Here is a 19,852-nt window from a genome sequence, read left to right on the forward strand (position 1 = left end):
ATAAAACCACGGACTAATGACCTTTCAGTGTGGTGTGGGGAAAAAAAAAATTAGCCAAGTAGCTGTTGCTTCATTTCCAAAAAGGGAGTTGTGGGAGACTAGGAAATTTATGTAGGGAAATATTCCTATAGGCTATTAACATCACTGACATTACTAAGCAAATTGTGTCTGGGCAACATCACTGTTGTTCTGATTTAAACTATCAATAAAGGGTAATTCCCTAAATAGCTTTTGACCTAGTAGTTCCTGGGAACTCTTATGAAAATTTGGTCAACTGGTGAGTGGAGAATCCACAGCAGCACTAATCCTCAATGATCCAGTTCATAACTCCCAGGTGGACGGTGCACATTTTGCAATTTCCTGATCACAGTCACATTATAGGTTATGGATAAATTTAAAATTGGATTTTTCAATATGTGTAATAAAGCCTTTCCTTTAAAAAAAACTTTTGAAAAACACTAGAAAGCAAGCTCCAAGTAGATTTTAATAAGTGCGGTGTCCTGCTTCAAAGTGTTTAGAAGCAAGGGAATCCAGAATATAGCTGAGTGATGCCAACGTTTGCCTGGGCTTTTCTGCTGGGTGAATTTGCTTTTTAGTCTTTAGGCATTAAAATCAGAATTAGAGAATGCTGCACATCTTTATCACATATTAGGCATATATTTTTGCAGTGGAATGCATAAAAACATATTCCTTGTCACTTTATGGGCTATACTTTTTGTTATTCTTTATTATACATAATAATTATATACTAATTTTCCAATGTTCAACACCGCAGGAAGTTCCCATTAAGGTGTATGTACCAATTCCCTCAATGGAAATACTACCTTATTTATGTCTCTAACAGTGATTTAATCATCCCTTCTTAACATGTACAGTGCCTGCATCCATTCTGTGTATATCTTTACCACAAGGATAACTAAGGTATTTTATGAGTGACCATGGAGATCTTGATATATATAGTATTTAATGCAGAGATTTGACAGGTATATGCCATAGCTCAAAATGAAATGAATGCGTTTTATGTGACTTTTAAACTAAAAGAATGTTAAAATATTCAGGAATCAGCTACTATATGAATCAAGCTCAAAAGAAGGATATTATAGAAATATGCATATATGTACATATATAATGTGTGTGTGCACATGCTCACACAAATACATATATAACATACAATATGAGGACATATATACTGTGCACATATCCTTCTGAATTGTGCACATACATCTCACAGTTATATTGTACACGTACATATGTATGTGCATAGATACTCATACATGTGCTGGCATGCATATAATATATATACATTGTATGCACGTGTATAGTTATATGCACATCCATGCATGCACACTTACACATATGATATATACATATGCACATATGCATCACACACCTGCACTCACATATACATTTGCACATAGCACCATCTAAAGTCAGTATTTCAATGCCTAAGAACCCCTTAGAAGTTTTTGTTTTCCCTGAACATTAAGCTCATTCCCATCCTACAAGTAGTCCCAGGGAGGAAGGGGTTAAAAAGCTACCGGTTAGTTTGAGAAATGTTCTTTTTTAGTTCTCTTGTTCCTGGCCTAGTCTCAAACTAGCACGTGATATGCTGAATGCCTGCAGCCTCTTTCTTGTTGATCCTCCGGAGACCATCTGTGCTGGGGGCATTGATTAGAGTGTGTCTGCTGGGATTACATCTTTTCTGTTGCCATGCCAACTAATCAGCTGATTTTGGTTACCACAGAAACAAAATGTCAGAGCTCACAGTGCGGTAACATGAATTCAGCACAACAGAAAATGTTTTCTTAATTGGGGACCCTTTTGATTTTGGATTCTAAGTAAAAGGCGGCCTGAAAAATTGGGGGGGGGGGAAGCAACTTTAGATGAAAGCTACATTAATTATATTGATTAAGAGCAATGCGCAGAATTTTTCTGCAGGAGGGGGATGGATTTCCTCTTTTTAAGCAGCCCCATTTTTGCCATCTCCCTGCGAGGTGCGTATTCCTCCTAGTTGTCTCTATTCCATTTGGCGATTATTGCATATAAAAGTGCTCAGTTTCCTTTAGTATCATGAAAAGAGGTCTCCAGTTGTAGTGATGCCTCTGAGGGGTTTTCACAGGCAAGATTACAGGAGAAAAGCAGGACAGTCACACATATCTTTGGCCTTATTATAAACAAATTGAAAGGCTCAGATTTTCTTCTGATCCAGGCAGTTTTCTTATTTCCCTCCCACCCCCTCAGGGAAAATATATGTGGCTCGGATTCAAATTTGAGAATATCTGTCCCACTGATTGTCCATCATGAAAAAGTGCAAAGCCTGTTTGTGACTCCAATGTGTCCTGGAGAGACTTGTTGCAGCCCTTTATTGTGTAGGTCTGTGTATTTCCACTACAAGAAGGACCCCCAACTTCTTTGTCGTGTCAGAGCAAATAGAGAACATAATTTAACTTGACCCTACTGTTCTCCAATTGAGTAATTTATCAGAAAGACTCCACACGTGCATTGCACATAAAATTTTGTTCTAGTTGAAGGAAGAACCAGGACCTATACCAGGGTGGCTTTGGGGTTCATAAACAGCCTACCAAATGGATTAGATAATATAGTATGACATTTAACTCCTCTAATATTTGTTTAAACTTCCGGTAATCCCCTCTCTTTAAAATAGAGGATTATACCATCCAAATGTCTGTGCTTTATTTTGTAAAGACATTTCACTAATTGCTGCCTGCTTTGGCTCCCACCCTTTTGTCATACCCCTCACCACAGGATCCTTCTGTCACACTAACACCCTAGTGGGAATTGTGTGGCTTAATCCCCATGCAACTCTTTTGAAAAACTCTAGTAAATCATTTCCATTGCTAATGAAGCTCTGGGGATAAGCCAGTTGGGGCACTGGAGAAGCAATGTGCTTCACACCCTCCAGAACACCCCAGCCTATCCCCGTCTCCTGAGGCTCAGCCTTCACTGGCTTGGATCCCAGAAATAGGGTTCTAAAGACCGACTAAACAAGAAATACAGGGTCACGTTGTTTGTCTGCCGAAGATTGCCCAGGGATGCTGCTAATTGGAACCCTTTGAGAGGTTTTCACTTGGAATATCAATAATAACCTTACAGTGCTTTTGAGATGACTTTCAAAATAAATAAACTGAGAATTTTATCTTCATGGGCCAAAATCTGAATATCTGTAGTATTTTTCCATTATGCTGGGTCAGGGTTCAAAAAGTACTTATTCTATTCTTACTTGTGTGCATTTAGACTCTGACAAGTCCCGGAGGAGGTACAAAATTGAATAAACATGGACTCTGTTTCCAGGAGCTTATAGTCTGGTTATTCTGCTGGAACGGATTTAATATCTTTGGTTACCCATTTGGTTATCCTCATCCATTGAACCACCTAAGTTTTTGAACAGAAGAGATAAGACTTGCATTGTCTTGCTACATGAAGGATAGTATTTCTAGAAATGGTCAAGACTTTTGTCCTGTTCAGTTAGTTTCTATTTGCACATTTTTCTTGGCCATCTAACATCAATCTCTGGTTACCAGTGACCACATTTCTATTTATCTTTTTTTTTTTTGCCCAATCTGAATGCGAAATGATAAATTACCTGGAGTTATTTCAATTCAACCAACATTATTGCTCTAACCACTTCTAGCAATATAGCTAAACATGGGGGAGGGGGAGGAGCATCATTGAAGCTTGTGTTCAAATATGCATAACAAAGTTATCTGTTTTAAAGGGTTGAGCACATTACCTAGGCATAGGAAAAGAAAAAAAAATTAAAATGACAAAATAAATATGGTTTGAAACTCAGAACCCTATGAAACCAAACCAGTCACCACTACTCTATCAAAGAAAAGAATCTAGGAAATTCTAATATGTTTCATTAACAATATATTTTTCTCTTAGATGAAACTGCCCTCTGAAGTGGGCTGTTGGCATAGACAGAATAGTCAATTAACTATGAAGTGTGACTTAAGGGGGCACTGGGGTGGCCACTGACCAGCAATATCTTTCTTCCACCCAACTGCTGGATTTCTTGAGAATTAGTCCTTTTGGTTAAGCATTGTCCTCTCTAGGAATCCTCTTTTAAAATGCAAATGCACTGAGGCCGAAGGGTGTAATGCTTTTGAGTCACTAATACTTTAACTGTGAAGTAATCAGATTGCTCTCCTCCTAGACAGAAGAGCTTTGGGTATGCTTGGGAGAACTGGGCACTGCAGAACTAGCTACGTCTTCATTTTTCCTGAATCATTCTGGTATCTTCCCAGAAGGAAGAACGTTGTCTGTACTGAATGGACAGAGGAAACTCTGAAACTGTCTTGGAATATCCCTTTGTTGCTTGTTCATTCCAGGTATGCACAGAAGGGCGTCTGATTTTGGAATTTACTTTTGATGATCTTATGAGGATAAAAACGTGGCACTTTACTATTAGACAATACAGAGAATTAGTCCCACGAAGCATCCTAGCCATGCATGTAAGTAATCCATTTTTTCACTTGACCCAACATGAAGAGCTGAGATTATGTTTCTTAAAGAACTCCAATAGTTTTCACACCTTAAGCAATTAACTGTAAATATTTAGTTTTGCCTTGGCCTGGTTGACTACATGAGCCCAATTCCCCTGCCTTTGTTACCTTAATTCTCTCCTTATGTTTGTCCTGAACTCTGGCATTTGAAACTTAGAAATGAGACTGCCCCTAGTCAACCTTTCTTTTCACTTCATCCCAAATTCCATTTCATCATTATCATGGTTTGCCCTAGTTGGGCTAATAAACCTCTTATCTATAAATGAAAAAGAAATGGAAAGAGTAAGCAAAATATTTTATAGATTTTATTAAAAAGCTCTCATGAAACTTGAGGCTGGGTCATCCCGAGGCAAACATTTTCACATGATGCTGTGGCATTGGAACTCAATGTGCATTAATTCTCTTTGTTTCGTCGTCTACAAATCAAATCAAATTAAATCAACAGATATTTATCGAGCATGTTCTATGTGCAGGGAGCTGTGAATACCAGCCTAGAGAGATCTTTCAAGATAAGGGTGAGAACCTGGCCAGGTAGGAGTCATTCACAGCCAATCTTGAGTCTCTGGCTTGAAACCTCCCCTCAATTAGGTTTGATAAAGTAGCTCAGAGGAAGAATCAAGACTTTTTCCTGAAGTTCTTACCCTGGGGTTCATGAACTTGATTTTTATCTGCTTGTTTTTATAAAATACTCCAGTAACTGCCTTTCAGTAGAATCAGTTTCCTTTGTAATCCTGTGTGTTTTGTTTTAAGCACTTAAAAACATTATTCGGAGAAGGGTTCGCCATAGGCTTCACCAGACTATCTAAAGCAGGGGCCCTAAAAAGGTCTATCACCCCTGAAAAGGGTCTATCACCAAGACTATCACCAAAAAAAGTTCAGAACCCCTGCCTTAGACCAACATTACAACCACCCCCAGACAGAACATTTGGATGGGGCTTCAAAATTTGGCATCTCTTCTTTAAAGTGGAATGACATTTGAGAAGATATGATGCTTCCCCTCAACATTCTAGGAAATGAAAACAGTCAAGAATTGCCTATTTCCAGAATGGGTTCAGTGAGTAGGAGAGTCAGATTTAAAAAAAAAAAATGTTTCATGGCAGTTGCAAAGTTTTCAAATACAGAACTTAACTCCAAGCTGTTAACAAACACCATCACCATGAAATGAAACATAGCATAGTCCGAAAACATATGTCTCTGCCAAATCTGAAGGCACATTCTCTTAGAATTGTATCCAATCATCTGTCTGTTCCCTGGCAGGCCGTAATGACCCAGTGCTTAAAGATGGGGAGAAAGGAACATTTTACTCAGGGCTAGATGCTATTTTCCCAAAGAATCAGAAATTGTGGGATTGTCAGTTCAACATCTACTGATGCTGGAGCTTTCAGAGAGAGTAGAATCCAACTAGTCACTACATACTACCTAAAGCTACCTTTAAATTTTAAAAATATTAATGTAATAATGAAATGAAAAGTGAGCAAAATTGAGCTATGTTACTTAAAATCTGAGTTCTCTTTTAGGCTGTTTCGCCTCCACCTGTATGGGCTTCCGTTTGCTCATGATTAGAAGCAGCTGGTGACACGGTAGATTGAGCTCTGTGTCACGTTGGACCAGCCTCAGCTTCCTCAATTATAAAATAGGAATAATGTCAGCACTTTATGAGGATCAAATGAGACAGTATTTGTAAAAGTGTTTAGCACAGTGTTGGGCACATGGTAGATGTTATATAAAATGCTTATTTCCTTCCCTATCCACCTCATCTATAAAAATGGATCATAGAATCACAGAATTAGAGCTAAAGAAACTTCAGAGATCATCAAATCCAACACCCTCATTTTACAGCTAGGGAAACTGAGGCTTATTTGGGGTGAAATGAATGACCTACCTCTGGTCACCTGGGGGATAAGTGCCAGAGTTGAGATTACAACCCAGGTCCTTTGAGTCCAAATCCAGGGCTCTTTCCTGTGTATTCTAGTTCTTTCTAGCTCAGGTATTCTTTCATTCATATAAAGGCTGGAGAGGAAATAAAATGATGTCTCTCTCTGTAGGCACAAGACCCTCAGGTGTTGGAGCAGCTGTCCAAAAACATCACCCGCATGGGGCTGACTAACTTCACCCTCAACTACCTCAGGGTAAGAGCAATGGGACTTTCTGGTCATTGTCACGAGTAACATTTCAAACATTATATGAATCTTAAGTCGGAAGAATCCAAAGGTACCAGGTGGGCATGCCGCCGAAACATCAGATTTGGGCGAGGTGGCCGTTTTGTTGGTGTTGTTTTTCTCTTTCCAACAAGCAGAAAACCCAGAGTTTGTAAGCGTTAAGCTTTCTTTCCTTGTTTGTGTGACTCCCTGAATTAATTATTCAAAGGATAGAAATGTTCCCATTTCATAAAATGTTTTGGCACTCTCTCCTTTTTGTTTTCTCTGGTTTCTAATTCACTGTTACCGATTTCACTGAAGCTTGATCTCAATCCAGGAATCTCCCCCCACTCCCCCTGCTCCCTTCCCCTGTTCAGAGTCAGCCTTCCCTCTAGGGAAAAGCTGTGTTTATAAGCTCCTGAATAAACTCAGCACTAAGTACCGTAATGTCGCACCTCTAATGCAAACACTTCCAAGGCTGCTCAAGGCCCTTCTTATAATGTGTAACCTGTATTGTGACACAGAGTGTAAAATCTGATTTTGCATTAGAAGTGGGGGGAAAGTAGAGTTTTATGCAAAATACATACCCAGGGCCTCAAGATTTGGTTTGAAAGGGTGTCATATATCTTACTGGTCTAGAGTATGGAATTACAGTAGTAGTGTTACAAATCCATAGAGCTATGGTTTCAGTCATAAAGCTGGCATTGTCTTCCAAAATCAAAAGGGGCCCCCTAACTCAAGAGCCAGCCAAGTTCCGCATTCCTCCGCCTTTGGGAACTTAAGTCTTAATTCTTCATTCTATGGGCACTTCATTGCCCTGGTAATTTTTCCCCTAAAACTACACATTTATTTGAATTGCTTTTTGACCCTCCTCCTCATGCAGTTAAATTTTGTACATTTATTTTTATATTCTACCAGCATTCCCCTCTGTGGGTCTGTGTTAGACACACAAAAAGGCTTATTCTTTGAATTTCTCATTTAAAATAAGAAATATGGGACTTGATTCTTTTCTCCCGAGCACAACAGGATGCCTCCTTCAGCTAAGTTGGAGAAGGAAGCATCCCTCCCTTCTTTCCTCTCACTCAAACGTTCGGCCACCGCCAAACACAGGCCCCACAGTCAGTGGTGAATCGGCAATCCACCACCTGAAGCTCCTGGCTGGCTGCATGGTGCCAGGTCACTTGGCAGCCTAAAGGCTCCCAGCCCCCTGCCCTTCCCAACACACAGGAGAAAGAAAGCCCATGGCAGAGGAGCTGGGAGCCTGACAAGTCTACCCCAGAAAAGGTGTGACAGCACAGCATGTTCTCTGTCTATCTGTCCTTGTCCTCCGTGTTCAGAGATGACCCCGCAGATGTGTTCAGTAGGGCTGGGAAGGCTGATGCATGGCCAATGATGCCTGGCCAGTGATGCAGGAAGTTAAAATCCAGGCTGTTTGGAATGAGAGTCTGCAAGAGCATTGCATAAACAGGATCCAGCACTTACCGGTGTGCTGGTAGTGTTTTAATTTGATCAAGAATCATAGGAGAATTCTTCTAAGTACCAAGAGAAGATTCTCTCTAGGCAGTTTGTTTTAAGGACTTTTCCATACCAGACAGGAAACCATAGGGCTGTTATTCATTCATTCAACCAACAAACAATTTTTTTTCGGTAAGTAATTTTAGTGTTTATTGAGGAATGTCATTTTTTAAAAAAATTTTTAACATGTGTTTTTAAAACTTTGGGTTACAAATTTTCTCCCTTCCTACCTCTCCACCCACCCTCATTGAAAAGGCAAACATCTCGATACAGGTTATAGATGCAAAACACTTCCATAGTAGTCATTGTTGTGAAAAACTAAGAGTATATTACCCTTCATCCTATCCTACCCCCATTTATTCTAGTCTCTCTTCTTCTGACCCTGCCCCTCCTCAGAAGTGTTCGCTTCTGATTATCCCCTCCCCCAATCTGCCCTCCCCTCTATCAACCCCCTCCTCTCTCGTCCCCTTCCCCCCTTATTTTCCTGTAGGGTAAGATAGATTTCCATACCCCACTGTGTATGTTATTCCCTCCTTAAGCCAAATCCTATGAGAATAAGATTCACTCACTCCCTCTCACCTTCCCCCATTTCCCCTCCACTGTAAAAGCCTTTTTTTGTCTGTTTCATGTGAGATAATTTACCCCATTCTACTTCTCCCTTTTTCCTTCTCCCAGTATAATCCTTTCTCACCCCTTAATTTTATTTTCCAGATATCACCCCTTCATCTTAACTCACCCTGTGCCCTCTATCTATACATACATATAATTCCCCCCCCCCAATACGGAGAAAGGACTCATGAGTTACAAATACCATCTTTCCATGCAGGAATGTAAGCAGTTCCACCTTAATAAGTCTCTTATGATTCCTCTTTCCTGTTTACCTCTTCCATGTTTCACTGGAGTCTTGTATTTGCAAGTCAAATTTTCTATTCAGCTCTGATCTTTTCCTCAGAAATGCTTGAGAGTCACCTATTTCATTGAATGACCATTTTTTTCCCTGAAGGATTATACTCAGTTTTTCCGGGTAGGTGATTCTTGGTTGTAATCCTGTCTCCTTTGCCCTCTGAAATATCATACTCCATGCCCTGTGGTCCCTTAGTGTAGAAGCTGCTAAATCTTGTGTTATCCTGATTGTGTTTTCACAATACTTGAATTGTTTCTTTCTGGCTGCTTGCAATATTTTCTCCTTGACCTGGGAATTCTGAAATTTGGCTACAATATTCCTAGGAGGTTTCCTTTGGGGATCTCTTTCAGGAGGAGATCGGTGGATTCTTTCAATTTCTATTTTGCCCTCTGGCTCTAAAATATCAGGGCAGTTTTCCTTGAACAAATATTTTTAACCCCCTACTTTGTGTATGGTATACTGTGTAGGAGATACAAAACTCAATGAAGAATAGTACCTGTCCTTGAGGAGTTCGTAGTCTAACAGGGAGAGAAAAACAAACAACTGAGTCTCATGAAGAGGCTGAGATAATTGTGAGCAAATTCTAAACTGCATTTGGGGCCAGGGACTTCAGCTATGTAGCTCCCCACAGAGGAGAAAATTGTTTATGATTTTCTTAAAAAAGCTTTGGAAACATAAAATGCATGTAAATATAAATATATGAATATATAAATATAAAATAACAACTGAGTCATACCCTACATCTCAGCTTTGACAAACCTGGGCAGAATCAGAGTAAAAGGACAGATCATGAACACCAGGACCTTCAGTTCTTTTCAACTCAGCAAACCCTGAGTAGAGGATTTTTGTACTTTATACAAAGTCATTATGAACGAAGGATTGGACTGGAAACTATGGGGCTATGACAGTGAATAAGATGTGAGTCCTGCCCTCAAGGGGCTTACACTCCAGTAGAGAAAATAATACAAACCCACAGATAAGTTATACGTAGAATGGTAATTATGTGGAGAGACAGTGTGGTATATCAAGTAAGAAACCTGACCTCAGAGCTAGAGAAACCAGTTCCCAAGTTCTGCCTCGGACACAAACCATGATATGCTGGGCAGGTCACTGCCATGGGCTCTCTAAAAGTGTAAGTTTCAGAAGAAGGTGCTTAGAGGTCCAAGAGTTCCCATGTCAGTGAAATCATATGTCCAGTCCATATCTTTATGGTAAATGAATATGGGAGGTCCAAGCAAAATGTTGTAAGAGATTAAAAGACAGCAATCATTGCAAGATGATGAAAGTTAGAGAAGGCTCCATGGAGAAAGTGGCTGGCTTTCTGGACTTGCTCACCTTTCCCTCCCATACCCTTCCCTGCTCCCCTTCATTCACCCATTCAGGCTTAGCTCCTCAATCCATTTTCAGGTCCAGCTGGGATGTATGAGCAAGGGGCCAGAAGTGAGGCCAACCTGCCCTGCACTACTTCCTGATACTTCTCTCATTACTCCGTGGAGACTCTTCACTAACATACAGCCTGGCTTAGTGGCCAGGCTAGCCCATCTAACTGCCCACATGCTGCCAGTGAGATGACATTAGTCATGAGACTAGTCCAGATCTAATGTGCTGAAGGGCAAAAGTCAGTTTCTTTAGCTTTTAGAATGGATATGCAGGCTTGAATAGTCCAAATAGGTCCAAAAAGCCATGCAAGAGGCTTAAATTCTAACTCTGGTTCCCATTTTCAGGAGGGCATCCTCAATATTGTTCAAATAAAGAGCCAATTAGGGTCTTAAATAGCAGCTTTCAGTGTTAGGATGAGAGAAGGTCAGACAGGTATGCTATAGGCAATCAATTCAGAGCCTCACAAGCTCATGGAAAAAGTTAAAATCAATGCTTTGCTTCACGGGAAGACTAGATAAAGATTTCTGAATGCACTAGACTGCTGAATTTTGAACCAACTGCATCTTTCATGGGATATAATTAAGTACTACTGAGAATAAACAATTGCTGTAATCTCACTCTGTCAAAACAAATGCCTTGCTTTCTGAGGAATCCCAAAGTCACTTAGTAAAATCTGCTGTCAGGTTCTCTGCAGGGTTGACAGAACCAAGTTTCTGGCATTCAGGGAAAGACTTCTCTGGGGGGTAAATCCAAGCAGAGCATAACATCCTGGCTTTGAATCAGTAAGATGGACTTGAGCTTGGATGACTGAATAGAGCTATTTCAGGAGTCCCCTTCTTCCTCTCCCCTCACCTGATGAAAGCAGGAAGGGACAGCAGAAACAATTTGTTGTCATTCAATTTGGTTCTCTGAAATTGCCTGTTATACCCTGCTACCTCGAAGTATAACAGGGTTGGCAGGCCATTGCGTTCAGAGGTGCAAATGCTTCCAACAGGCAGAGTAAACTTGCTTGGTACTTACTTGGTTCAGCAGCTTGAGGTCACCAGGAGGAGGGGAATCTCACTTCCTGAAAGTGAGATCTCACTTCATCTGGTGGGTGACCCACTGACCTCCACGAAACTTTCATGGTCCTAGTAGTATTTAATTCAGCATCTGGTTGAGGCCCTTCCATGTCTTTCATGTAGCGCTTTCTACCATTGTAACTCTTAAAAGTGGGCATTCTGGAAGATGTCTTCTGGAGCTTCTATTTCCAGGCAGTTATGGAATTTGGGATGACAACAGCCTCCAATTAGTGTGCTCCCTCCTGGGTAAGGGCTTGAATGTGGCAGTGCCCAGAGGCAGTGGAGGGAGCAGGGGAGCCTTGGCCTAGCCCTTGCCTGAGTTCCTGCAAGTCAATAGCATTGTTCTAAGGGTCCATGGGAAGGAGAGAGTACCTGCCCCTGCTGAGGTTTTGTTAGGAGAACCAAATCATGCCTCCAAAAGGCAAAAAAAAGTTGAGAAGTTTAATTTGCATTTGGGTAATGAGGGGTGGATGGAAGCATCTGTGGGGCCCATGTCAGCTTCCATTCCACCCATTTTCCTTTCTCACACTCCACATGTTCATTTGTTAACTTGGACTAGTAATAGCATTAGTCCCTGAATGTGCAGGTTTGCTCTGATGATCTGATGGTTCAGACTTCCAAAGTATAAGCTGTCTGTACCATACATTTCTACTCTGAGTTATAATTCACTCTATACTTGATTCTCTTGTGGAGAGATACTGGAACTGGAGACAGAGACCCTCCATCCAAGTTCCAGCTTGGGTGCTTATTAGCTATGTGAAGGTGGGCACCACGTGGGCACATTAGGCTTCACTCATCTCATATGTAAAATGAGATGATTGGACTATACGGTCTTTCATTTTTCTTTTAGCCTTGTATCCTAGGATTGTATATATGAATATCTGTGATAGCTCTATAATCATTCCATACATGTTAACTTTGCCTTTACACCCACCCCAGCACTCACTTTCCCCTGACAATTAAAAAAAAAAAAAAGAACAGCATAAGGAACATAAGGGCGGAGGCCATCATAGGATAAAAAAAAAATCTGAAGCTAGAAATCAGCAGAGGTCATCCAAGGACAGTCCTCTCATTTTATAAATGAGGGAATGGAGGTCCAGGCCAGGGATATGCAATGATTAAGTGACTTGCTCAGCATCACACAGCTTCTAAGTGAAGCCATATATGCTAACTCCAAAGTCAGTATTCTCCCTAATGCACCATTCTGTGCTTTTGTATTTTTCAGCATACCTGATATGGTGCTGAGTATAGAGCATTATGTAGTGGAAAGAGCATGAGAACAGAAGTCTGAGTTCTAGGCTCAGCCCTACCACTTGCTTGCTAGAAGACCTTGGGCAAGTCATTTAACCTCTGATTTCAATTCAGTAAGCCTATATTAACTAGGCACAGGATTCTAGGAATAGAAAGATAGCTATAATATAGATCTTGCTCACAAGGACCTCATACCTTAATGTGGTATAGTAAAAACTGCACTGGATTTTGAGTCAGAAGACCTAGATTTGATGAATCCCAGCTCTTCTGCATGCTTACTGTCAATGTGAATTTGAGAAAGTCATCCCCCCCACACCCCTTCGGGGCTTCAGTTTCCTCATCCGTAAAATGAGGCAATTGGTCTAGATGCTCCGAAGTCAATGATGCTAGGATCCTAATGGAGAAAAGGCGTATACACTAATAACTAGGAACCAAGAGAGAGTAAGATAAGAGCAAAGGAGAGATGGAAGCTAAGTGCTGTGGGAAATTTGAGGGAAGAGATCCTTTTCCTCCAGGGTGGGGGTGGGGAGTGAGGCACTGGTCAAGGTCATGCAGAAGGTAGTATACGTGTGGAGTCTTGAAGAAAGGAAGGAGCTTCAACAGCTAGGGGCAGGGGAGAAGATAGTGTATCCTAAGCTAATGGCACACTGTAGACACCCCCTCTCCTTGAATACTCCCGTTAAATGCCCTGTCCATATAACAGAATGACAACACAACTAATACTAGTCCATTTCAACTGCCTCTCTCACTTCTGTGACTTTTGTGTGTTCTTAGTTAGCACTAGGAATAGCTATTCCCTATTGAGTATAGCACACAGTGCAGACGCCTAGCTTGGCCCTTTACAAATGGCTCTATCCTCCCTTGCCATCCTAGCCCACTCCTCACACCCTTCACATTCTCACCAAACTAGACCCCTCCCTGTTCCCCAATCTCACTTTCTCACTAAGGCTTAGAATGCATGCCTCCTTCCATATCTCCTCCTATTGAAATCCTTTACTTCTTGAAAAGCCCAGTTTAGGTTGTCCTCCATTATATAGCCTTTCCTTAAAATGATCTCTCTCTACTCTTATTTTCTTAGAGCAATCTATCCAGAGCTCTCCTTTACCCCTATCACGTTGTAACCAGTATCATACTTCTTTGTGTCCGTGGGACATATACGTGGCCTACTAGATTGAGCACTGGGCCTGCAGTCAGGAAGACCAGAGTTCAAATTTGGCCTCAGATACTTCCTAGTTGAGTGATCCTAGCCAATTCATGTAACCACTGTTTTCCTCACTTACCTCATCTGTAAAATGGGGATAATAATAGCATTTATCTCCATCTTATCTTCCAATCACACTTATCTTGTTGTGAAGAGCAAATGAAATGGTAATTAGAAAATGCTTAGCATGGTGCTAGCAAGTATAGTAGCATATAGTAAGTGATGTATGAATGTTAGCTATTATTATTATTATCCTACTATCAGATGGTAAGTACCTTGAGGGCAGAATCTGTTGTATATTTTAAATCCTCAAAACTGGTACAATACCATATACATATTAGCCACTCAATCAAACTGAATCAGTATGATTTACTCTTAATACTCTTCCCTTGCATACTTAAATTTTATTGAGAACAAGTGAGAGAGGCCTCCAAAGGTACCTGGAGAGTGATAAAAATGTTTCTACCACAGAACCCGAGTTGGGGAAATGTTTGAATCAGTGGCATCTTTCTAGGGTCTCTCACATCACTTTGCCTTCTTCACCTGAGGGCCATTTCCAGTTGTCATGATTTAGGGGTGGGGCACCTGTGGCCTCCAGGCCACATGTGGCCCTCAAGGTCCTCAAGTGCGGCCCTTTGAATGAATCCAAACTCCACAGAATAAATCCCCTTAATAAAAGGATTTGTTCTGTAAAACTTGGACTCAGGCAAAAGGCTGTACCCAAGGACCTAGAAGACCACATTTGGACTCTAGGCCACAGGTTCTCCACCCCATCTTGCCACTGGATCCAGATGGCTCCAGAAGAGAAAGTGAGGCTGGTGACTTTGCAAGCCCTGCCTCACTGAAATCCAATTCACTTGCAAGTCATGGCATCACCTTCCTGATATCATGGTCCTCTTTGAAAACAAAGGACAAACAACAATAGCCTCCTTCACCAACCTAGGAAATCAATCCTGGGCCTTAATACAGCTAACCAGAACAAAGTTTGCCATGCATCTTTTCTTGTCTTTTCATTTCTATCTCGCCATCACATCATGCTAGCACCAGAAGAACCCTTAGAACATAGAACACGGAATGTCAGAGAAGCCAGGGTCCCCATTACTTAGAATGTTACAGCTATGAGGGATCAGAACTGAAGTTCTCAAATAGCACGGGCAGACTGAGTTTTGCTAAGTGTGCCAAATTACCCTTGCTGTAGCATGTCTGGGTCTCCCAGGAATGATATGAAACTCTCATTTGCAATCATGTGCACATGTTTCAATGTCCCAGCTTCCCCTCATCTTTGCCAACTTCAACATTCAGTGTACTGTGATCCTTCCCTCATGGCAAAGAATAACACTGTGCCTGCCGTGAGCAAAAGTTGGAAAGGCATTGCCTTAGAATATAGAATGGAGGGCTATAAAGGACCTTAAAACAGGGAATGTCAGAGGTGGAAGGACTCTTAGAGATATCTAGACTAGCCTCATTCTACAGGGAGAATGAATGATTCCCTTTCCCTTCCTCCATTTCATATTCCGTGACTAATTGGAGAAAAAGAGCCAAGAGACCTGGGATCAGGGGTGGGGAACTAGGTGCTCGAGGACCTGGAAGGCCACGTGTGGCCTCGAGGCCACAGGTTCTGCACCCCTACCTAGGTTTTTAGTCAGCTGACCTTTCCCTTAGTCCATCTTCTCTTCCATCGTTCCTAGATTGGGTCATCTTTCACTTTGTCTCCACCTGTCCCAATGTTTTGCACATGGTAGGCACCTAATACATACGTTACACTGCATCGAATGGAATATCGTAGAGGGCTGTTTCTCCAAGGGCACATCTTAAGAGTATCCTCGTTCCTTTCTCCCTTGGCCTTATTTGAATGTGGAGCTCATGATGAAAGTTCCCATTAGCCAATATACTTAGAAGTCCATTTGCCTCTTTTCTAATTATTTTCTTTGGTTATTTTGAAATGAAAACTTTGTCTTACTCACTATGCTTAAATTGTTCCGTGAAAAGCATCTTTGAGTGCAGTCATTTAAGTTTTGAACTCAGTATCTGAAACTCTTTGGCTTAAGTGTTTACTGTGGGCTGCAATTCACATTTGTATATGTGGTTTGTTTTTTTTTTAATAATAAGCTTTTAAATTTGAATTCCTTTTTTTTCTTTTATATGTTATAAAATAAGGAAGGGCGTTTTAACAAAAACTAACTCAAGCATAAAATGCAACTGTGGACAAACTGTCTATTTCCTACCTTTCTCTCAGTGGGCCTTTTTTGTTGTTGTGGTTTGTTTGCTGTTCAGTCGTCTTGGCAAAGATACTCTAGTGGTTTACCTTTTCCTTCTCCAGCTCACTTTACAGATGAGGAAACTGAGGCAAATAAGGTTAAGTGACTTGCCCAGGGTCACACAGCTAGCAAATGTCTGAGGTTAGATTTGAACTCAGAAGGATGAATCTTTCTGACTCTAGGCCTCACTGTGCCACCTAGGCACCCCAGGGTTTTTGTACTACAGTATTTTTAAATGGAGAGCAAAGATGATACAATGGATAGAGTGCAAGGCCTGGAGTCAGGAAGACCTGAGTTCAAATCCAGACTTAAACACTTATTGTCCCACCAAGTGATAGGAGGCAGCAGGCTTCAATGGAAAGCCCACTGGTTTCAAAGTCAGAAAATCTGGGTTCAAATATTACCTCTGGCATTTTGTGTCCACGTGAACTTGAGCAAGAAACTTAACTTCCCTAGCCTCAGTCTCCTCGATTGTAAATGAGGGAATTCAATCACCTGGCCTGGAAGGTCCTTTCTGGCTGTAGACATATGATCCTATCATTCTCATGGGAGAGGGTTTCAAGTTCCCTTATTATCCAAGTTACCCTATTCTAGAGAGTCCCCAGGGTGTCCATGAGTTTCCTAAAATATCACCTAATAATGACTTTTCAAACAAGTCATTACCGAACTAGCCCTCTACTAGGGGGTTTACTAAGAAATCTGAGTGCAGGTCAGATAACAAGTGACTTGTTCGCCTATAGTACTGTGAGGTTTACAAGGCGCTGTTTCTCCCAGTCTCACCAGGTAGGCCATGAAAATAGTTATCCTTATTCTTGCTATTGAGGAAATTGAGATTCAGTGACTTGCCAAAGATCACACAGCCATCGGGTGACAGAAATAAGACATGAGCTCAGGTCTGCTGGCTCAAGAATTGCTCTTATCATCACTGCCCCACACTACCTCTGCTTTGTCAGCAGACTACTCCTTCCCTTTTCCCCAAGTGCCCATGAAGCTTCCCTTCTGGGACTTCTTTTCCCCTCAAAGCTGTCCTTATAGTTCATTTTTACCTCATTCCAAACATACAAATGTTGACCAGCATAGGGCAGGTGAATAGTATGTAGAGGCCAGGTGATATAGTGGAGAAAAAACAAAAGCCTAACTTCTCATTCCAGCCCTGAAACTTACTTTGTGATCTTGCCTCTCTAAGCCCCAATTTCCTTATCCGTAAAATGGGTTTAAAAACATCTGCACAAACTACCTCATTAAGTTATTGTGGAGGTGATTACCTAGTAGCTAGGGCTCTGGGTTTGGAATTAAAAGAACCTAAGTTCAAATCTCAATTCAGACATTTAGCAGCATATTCCTGGCCAAGTCATTTAACCTCAACTGAGCTATAATTTCCTTATCTGCAAAAATAATATTAATAGATAATATTTGCATAGTGCCTGCTATGCTGGAAGCTTTACAAATATTACCTCATTTCATCTTCACAATCCTGGGAGGTAGGTGCAATTAGTATCTGCATTTCACAGTTGAAGAAACTGAGGCAAAGGTTAGGCGACTTGCCCGGGATCACAGTTACTAAGTGTCTGAGGCCACATTTGAACCCAGTTCTTCCTTGATATCTGGTCCAGCACTATATCTCCTGTGCCACCTAAGCTGCCTCCAAATGGGGAAGAGGTATGGGTTTAATGACCTTTAAGGTCCTTTCCAGCTCTTTCATAGGACCACATATGGTCCTATATGAAATGAGATAACAGATAGAAATGCCAAAATGCTTAAGTAGTATATATTATTTTTGTAATTTTTAAATTCTGAAATGGATATGAAAAAGAGCATTTCTATCCATACACCAGAGCACAAAAGTAGAAATCTCTAAGAAACTATTAATCTCCATTTTACATTTCTTGCTTTTTAAAAGTATATAATAAATTCTACACTTTATTTTCAAAATTAGTCTGTGCTTCCTTCTGAACTTCCTTATGTTTTCTTCTGTGTACTTTAAAAAAATGTTTCCATGGCCCTCTTTTGGCATCAGCATTGCTAACTCTCCTGTTCTTCTAACACAATATTCCCTCAATGAAAACCAAGATGAAGAAGGGAAACAGGGAGGGTAGGGGGGAGAAAGGCAGGTTGTTGTAATAGATACAGAATATGGTCGAGTAAAATGAGTCCATGCAATGACCATGTCCAAAAATATGTCTCTTTCCACCCTCTGTGTCTATCACTTTACTCTCAGGCTATGGGCAACATGACTCTTAACCAGTCCTCTGGAAACATGGTTGGTTATTGCTTTGATCAGAATTCTTTAATCTATCAAAGTTGTTTTTCTTTATATTGTTTTATCGTCCTATAAATGTTTGGTTCTGCTCACTTCATTCTGCATCAGTTCATGCTACCCAGGATTCTCTGAAATTGTCTTTTTCATCATTTCTTAAGGTACAATAATATTTCATTCCAACCATATATCACAGTTGGTTCAGCCATTCCCCAATTGTGTAAGAGACAATCTAAGGTACTCCAACAGATTCTAGTTCTTTTCTTTCCCTCTTTCAACCGTCCTCTTCAGGATAAAGGAGTTTCCTTCCTGGGTATTAATCTCCCTTTTAAATACCCCACCCCACCATCCCAATTTGTTTCTCTATTCAATGTTATGTGTTTCTACACTAAACTCTTTGTGTGCATGTGTGTTCCATTTTTCTTTGTTTCAGATGAGAGTGAGATACATCCTTCCTCCATGTTTGTATTCTTTTCTTCTCATGAACCCCAACTATGAAAAACAGCCAGTTCTACATTCTTCTTCCTCCTTTCCACACTAATAGAACTCTTTCTCCTCTGTCTCCTTTTCAAACCTTCAGAACAGAACCAATCCATTCCCAGGACTTCTATTTTTCTTATTTTAACACCCTCAATACCCTTTGAAGACATAAAATCTATTGCTTTCTCATCTAAGCTATTTATTCTTCCAATTCATCAAGAGCTTTAGAGCTTTTATTTTGTTTTTTTTTTAATCTCTTGATTCATTTCTTCTAGGTATTCATGTAGTCTTTGCGGAAAATCCATTTTCTCCTTTGATTCTCTGCTTGCAGATGTTACAGAATTACTCTCTCTTTTTGGAACAATCTCTAGATTTGCAATATTGTTTTTAATATACTGCTTGGTATTTCCTTTGATTGACTCGTCTCTCCAACTTTAGGTCCTAAATTGGGGCTTTGTGCAGGGCCAGTGTCCACAATCCCTGTTGGGCTTTTTGAGTGAGATAGTTAACCCTGCTTAGTCTCATCCTAGGTTTCTTGGGTTTCTACACTGACTTCTTCCCAAAGTTAGAACCCCCCTCTATTGTTGAGGTTCAGAGTGATGGATCTAAAGCTAGAAGGAGCTAGATGGGCCCCATCTGGCGTTTCTTAACACAGTGAAATACTGTCCTGAAACACTCTGCGCCTAGGGCACTCTGACTTGAGTCACTGTTACTGCTTTTTCCAGCACCTCCAAGGTCTCCACCATTAGGCATTCTCAAGGGAACCCTCCGCTGTCACTCCCTCAGGAACCTGAGCCTTGTAAACTATATATGTCCCATCTCCATTTGCACAGATGCTGGCTTTTCTGGCAGTCCCCTTTCATATTACCTGTGGGCTTTTG

General features: G+C 40.9%; 1 protein-coding gene across 11 annotated transcripts in view; it reads left to right on the forward strand.

The window, feature by feature from the left end:
- The window catches only part of LDB2 (LIM domain binding 2), a 406,998-nt gene that overhangs the window by 307,698 nt on the left and 79,448 nt on the right, over positions 1-19,852 (forward strand). For all 11 annotated transcript variants that reach the window (XM_078148929.1, XM_078148930.1, XM_020992786.2 and 8 more), the window contains 2 exons: positions 4,353-4,475; positions 6,572-6,655. In XM_078148929.1, coding sequence (XP_078005055.1) covers positions 4,353-4,475; positions 6,572-6,655 — 207 coding nt within the window. The remainder of the gene's footprint in view (positions 1-4,352; positions 4,476-6,571; positions 6,656-19,852) is intronic.

This window comes from Phascolarctos cinereus, unplaced genomic scaffold, assembly GCF_003287225.1.
Source record: "Phascolarctos cinereus isolate Bilbo 61053 unplaced genomic scaffold, phaCin_HiC Scaffold_9;HRSCAF=440, whole genome shotgun sequence".
NCBI classification, from domain to species: Eukaryota; Metazoa; Chordata; class Mammalia; order Diprotodontia; family Phascolarctidae; genus Phascolarctos; species Phascolarctos cinereus.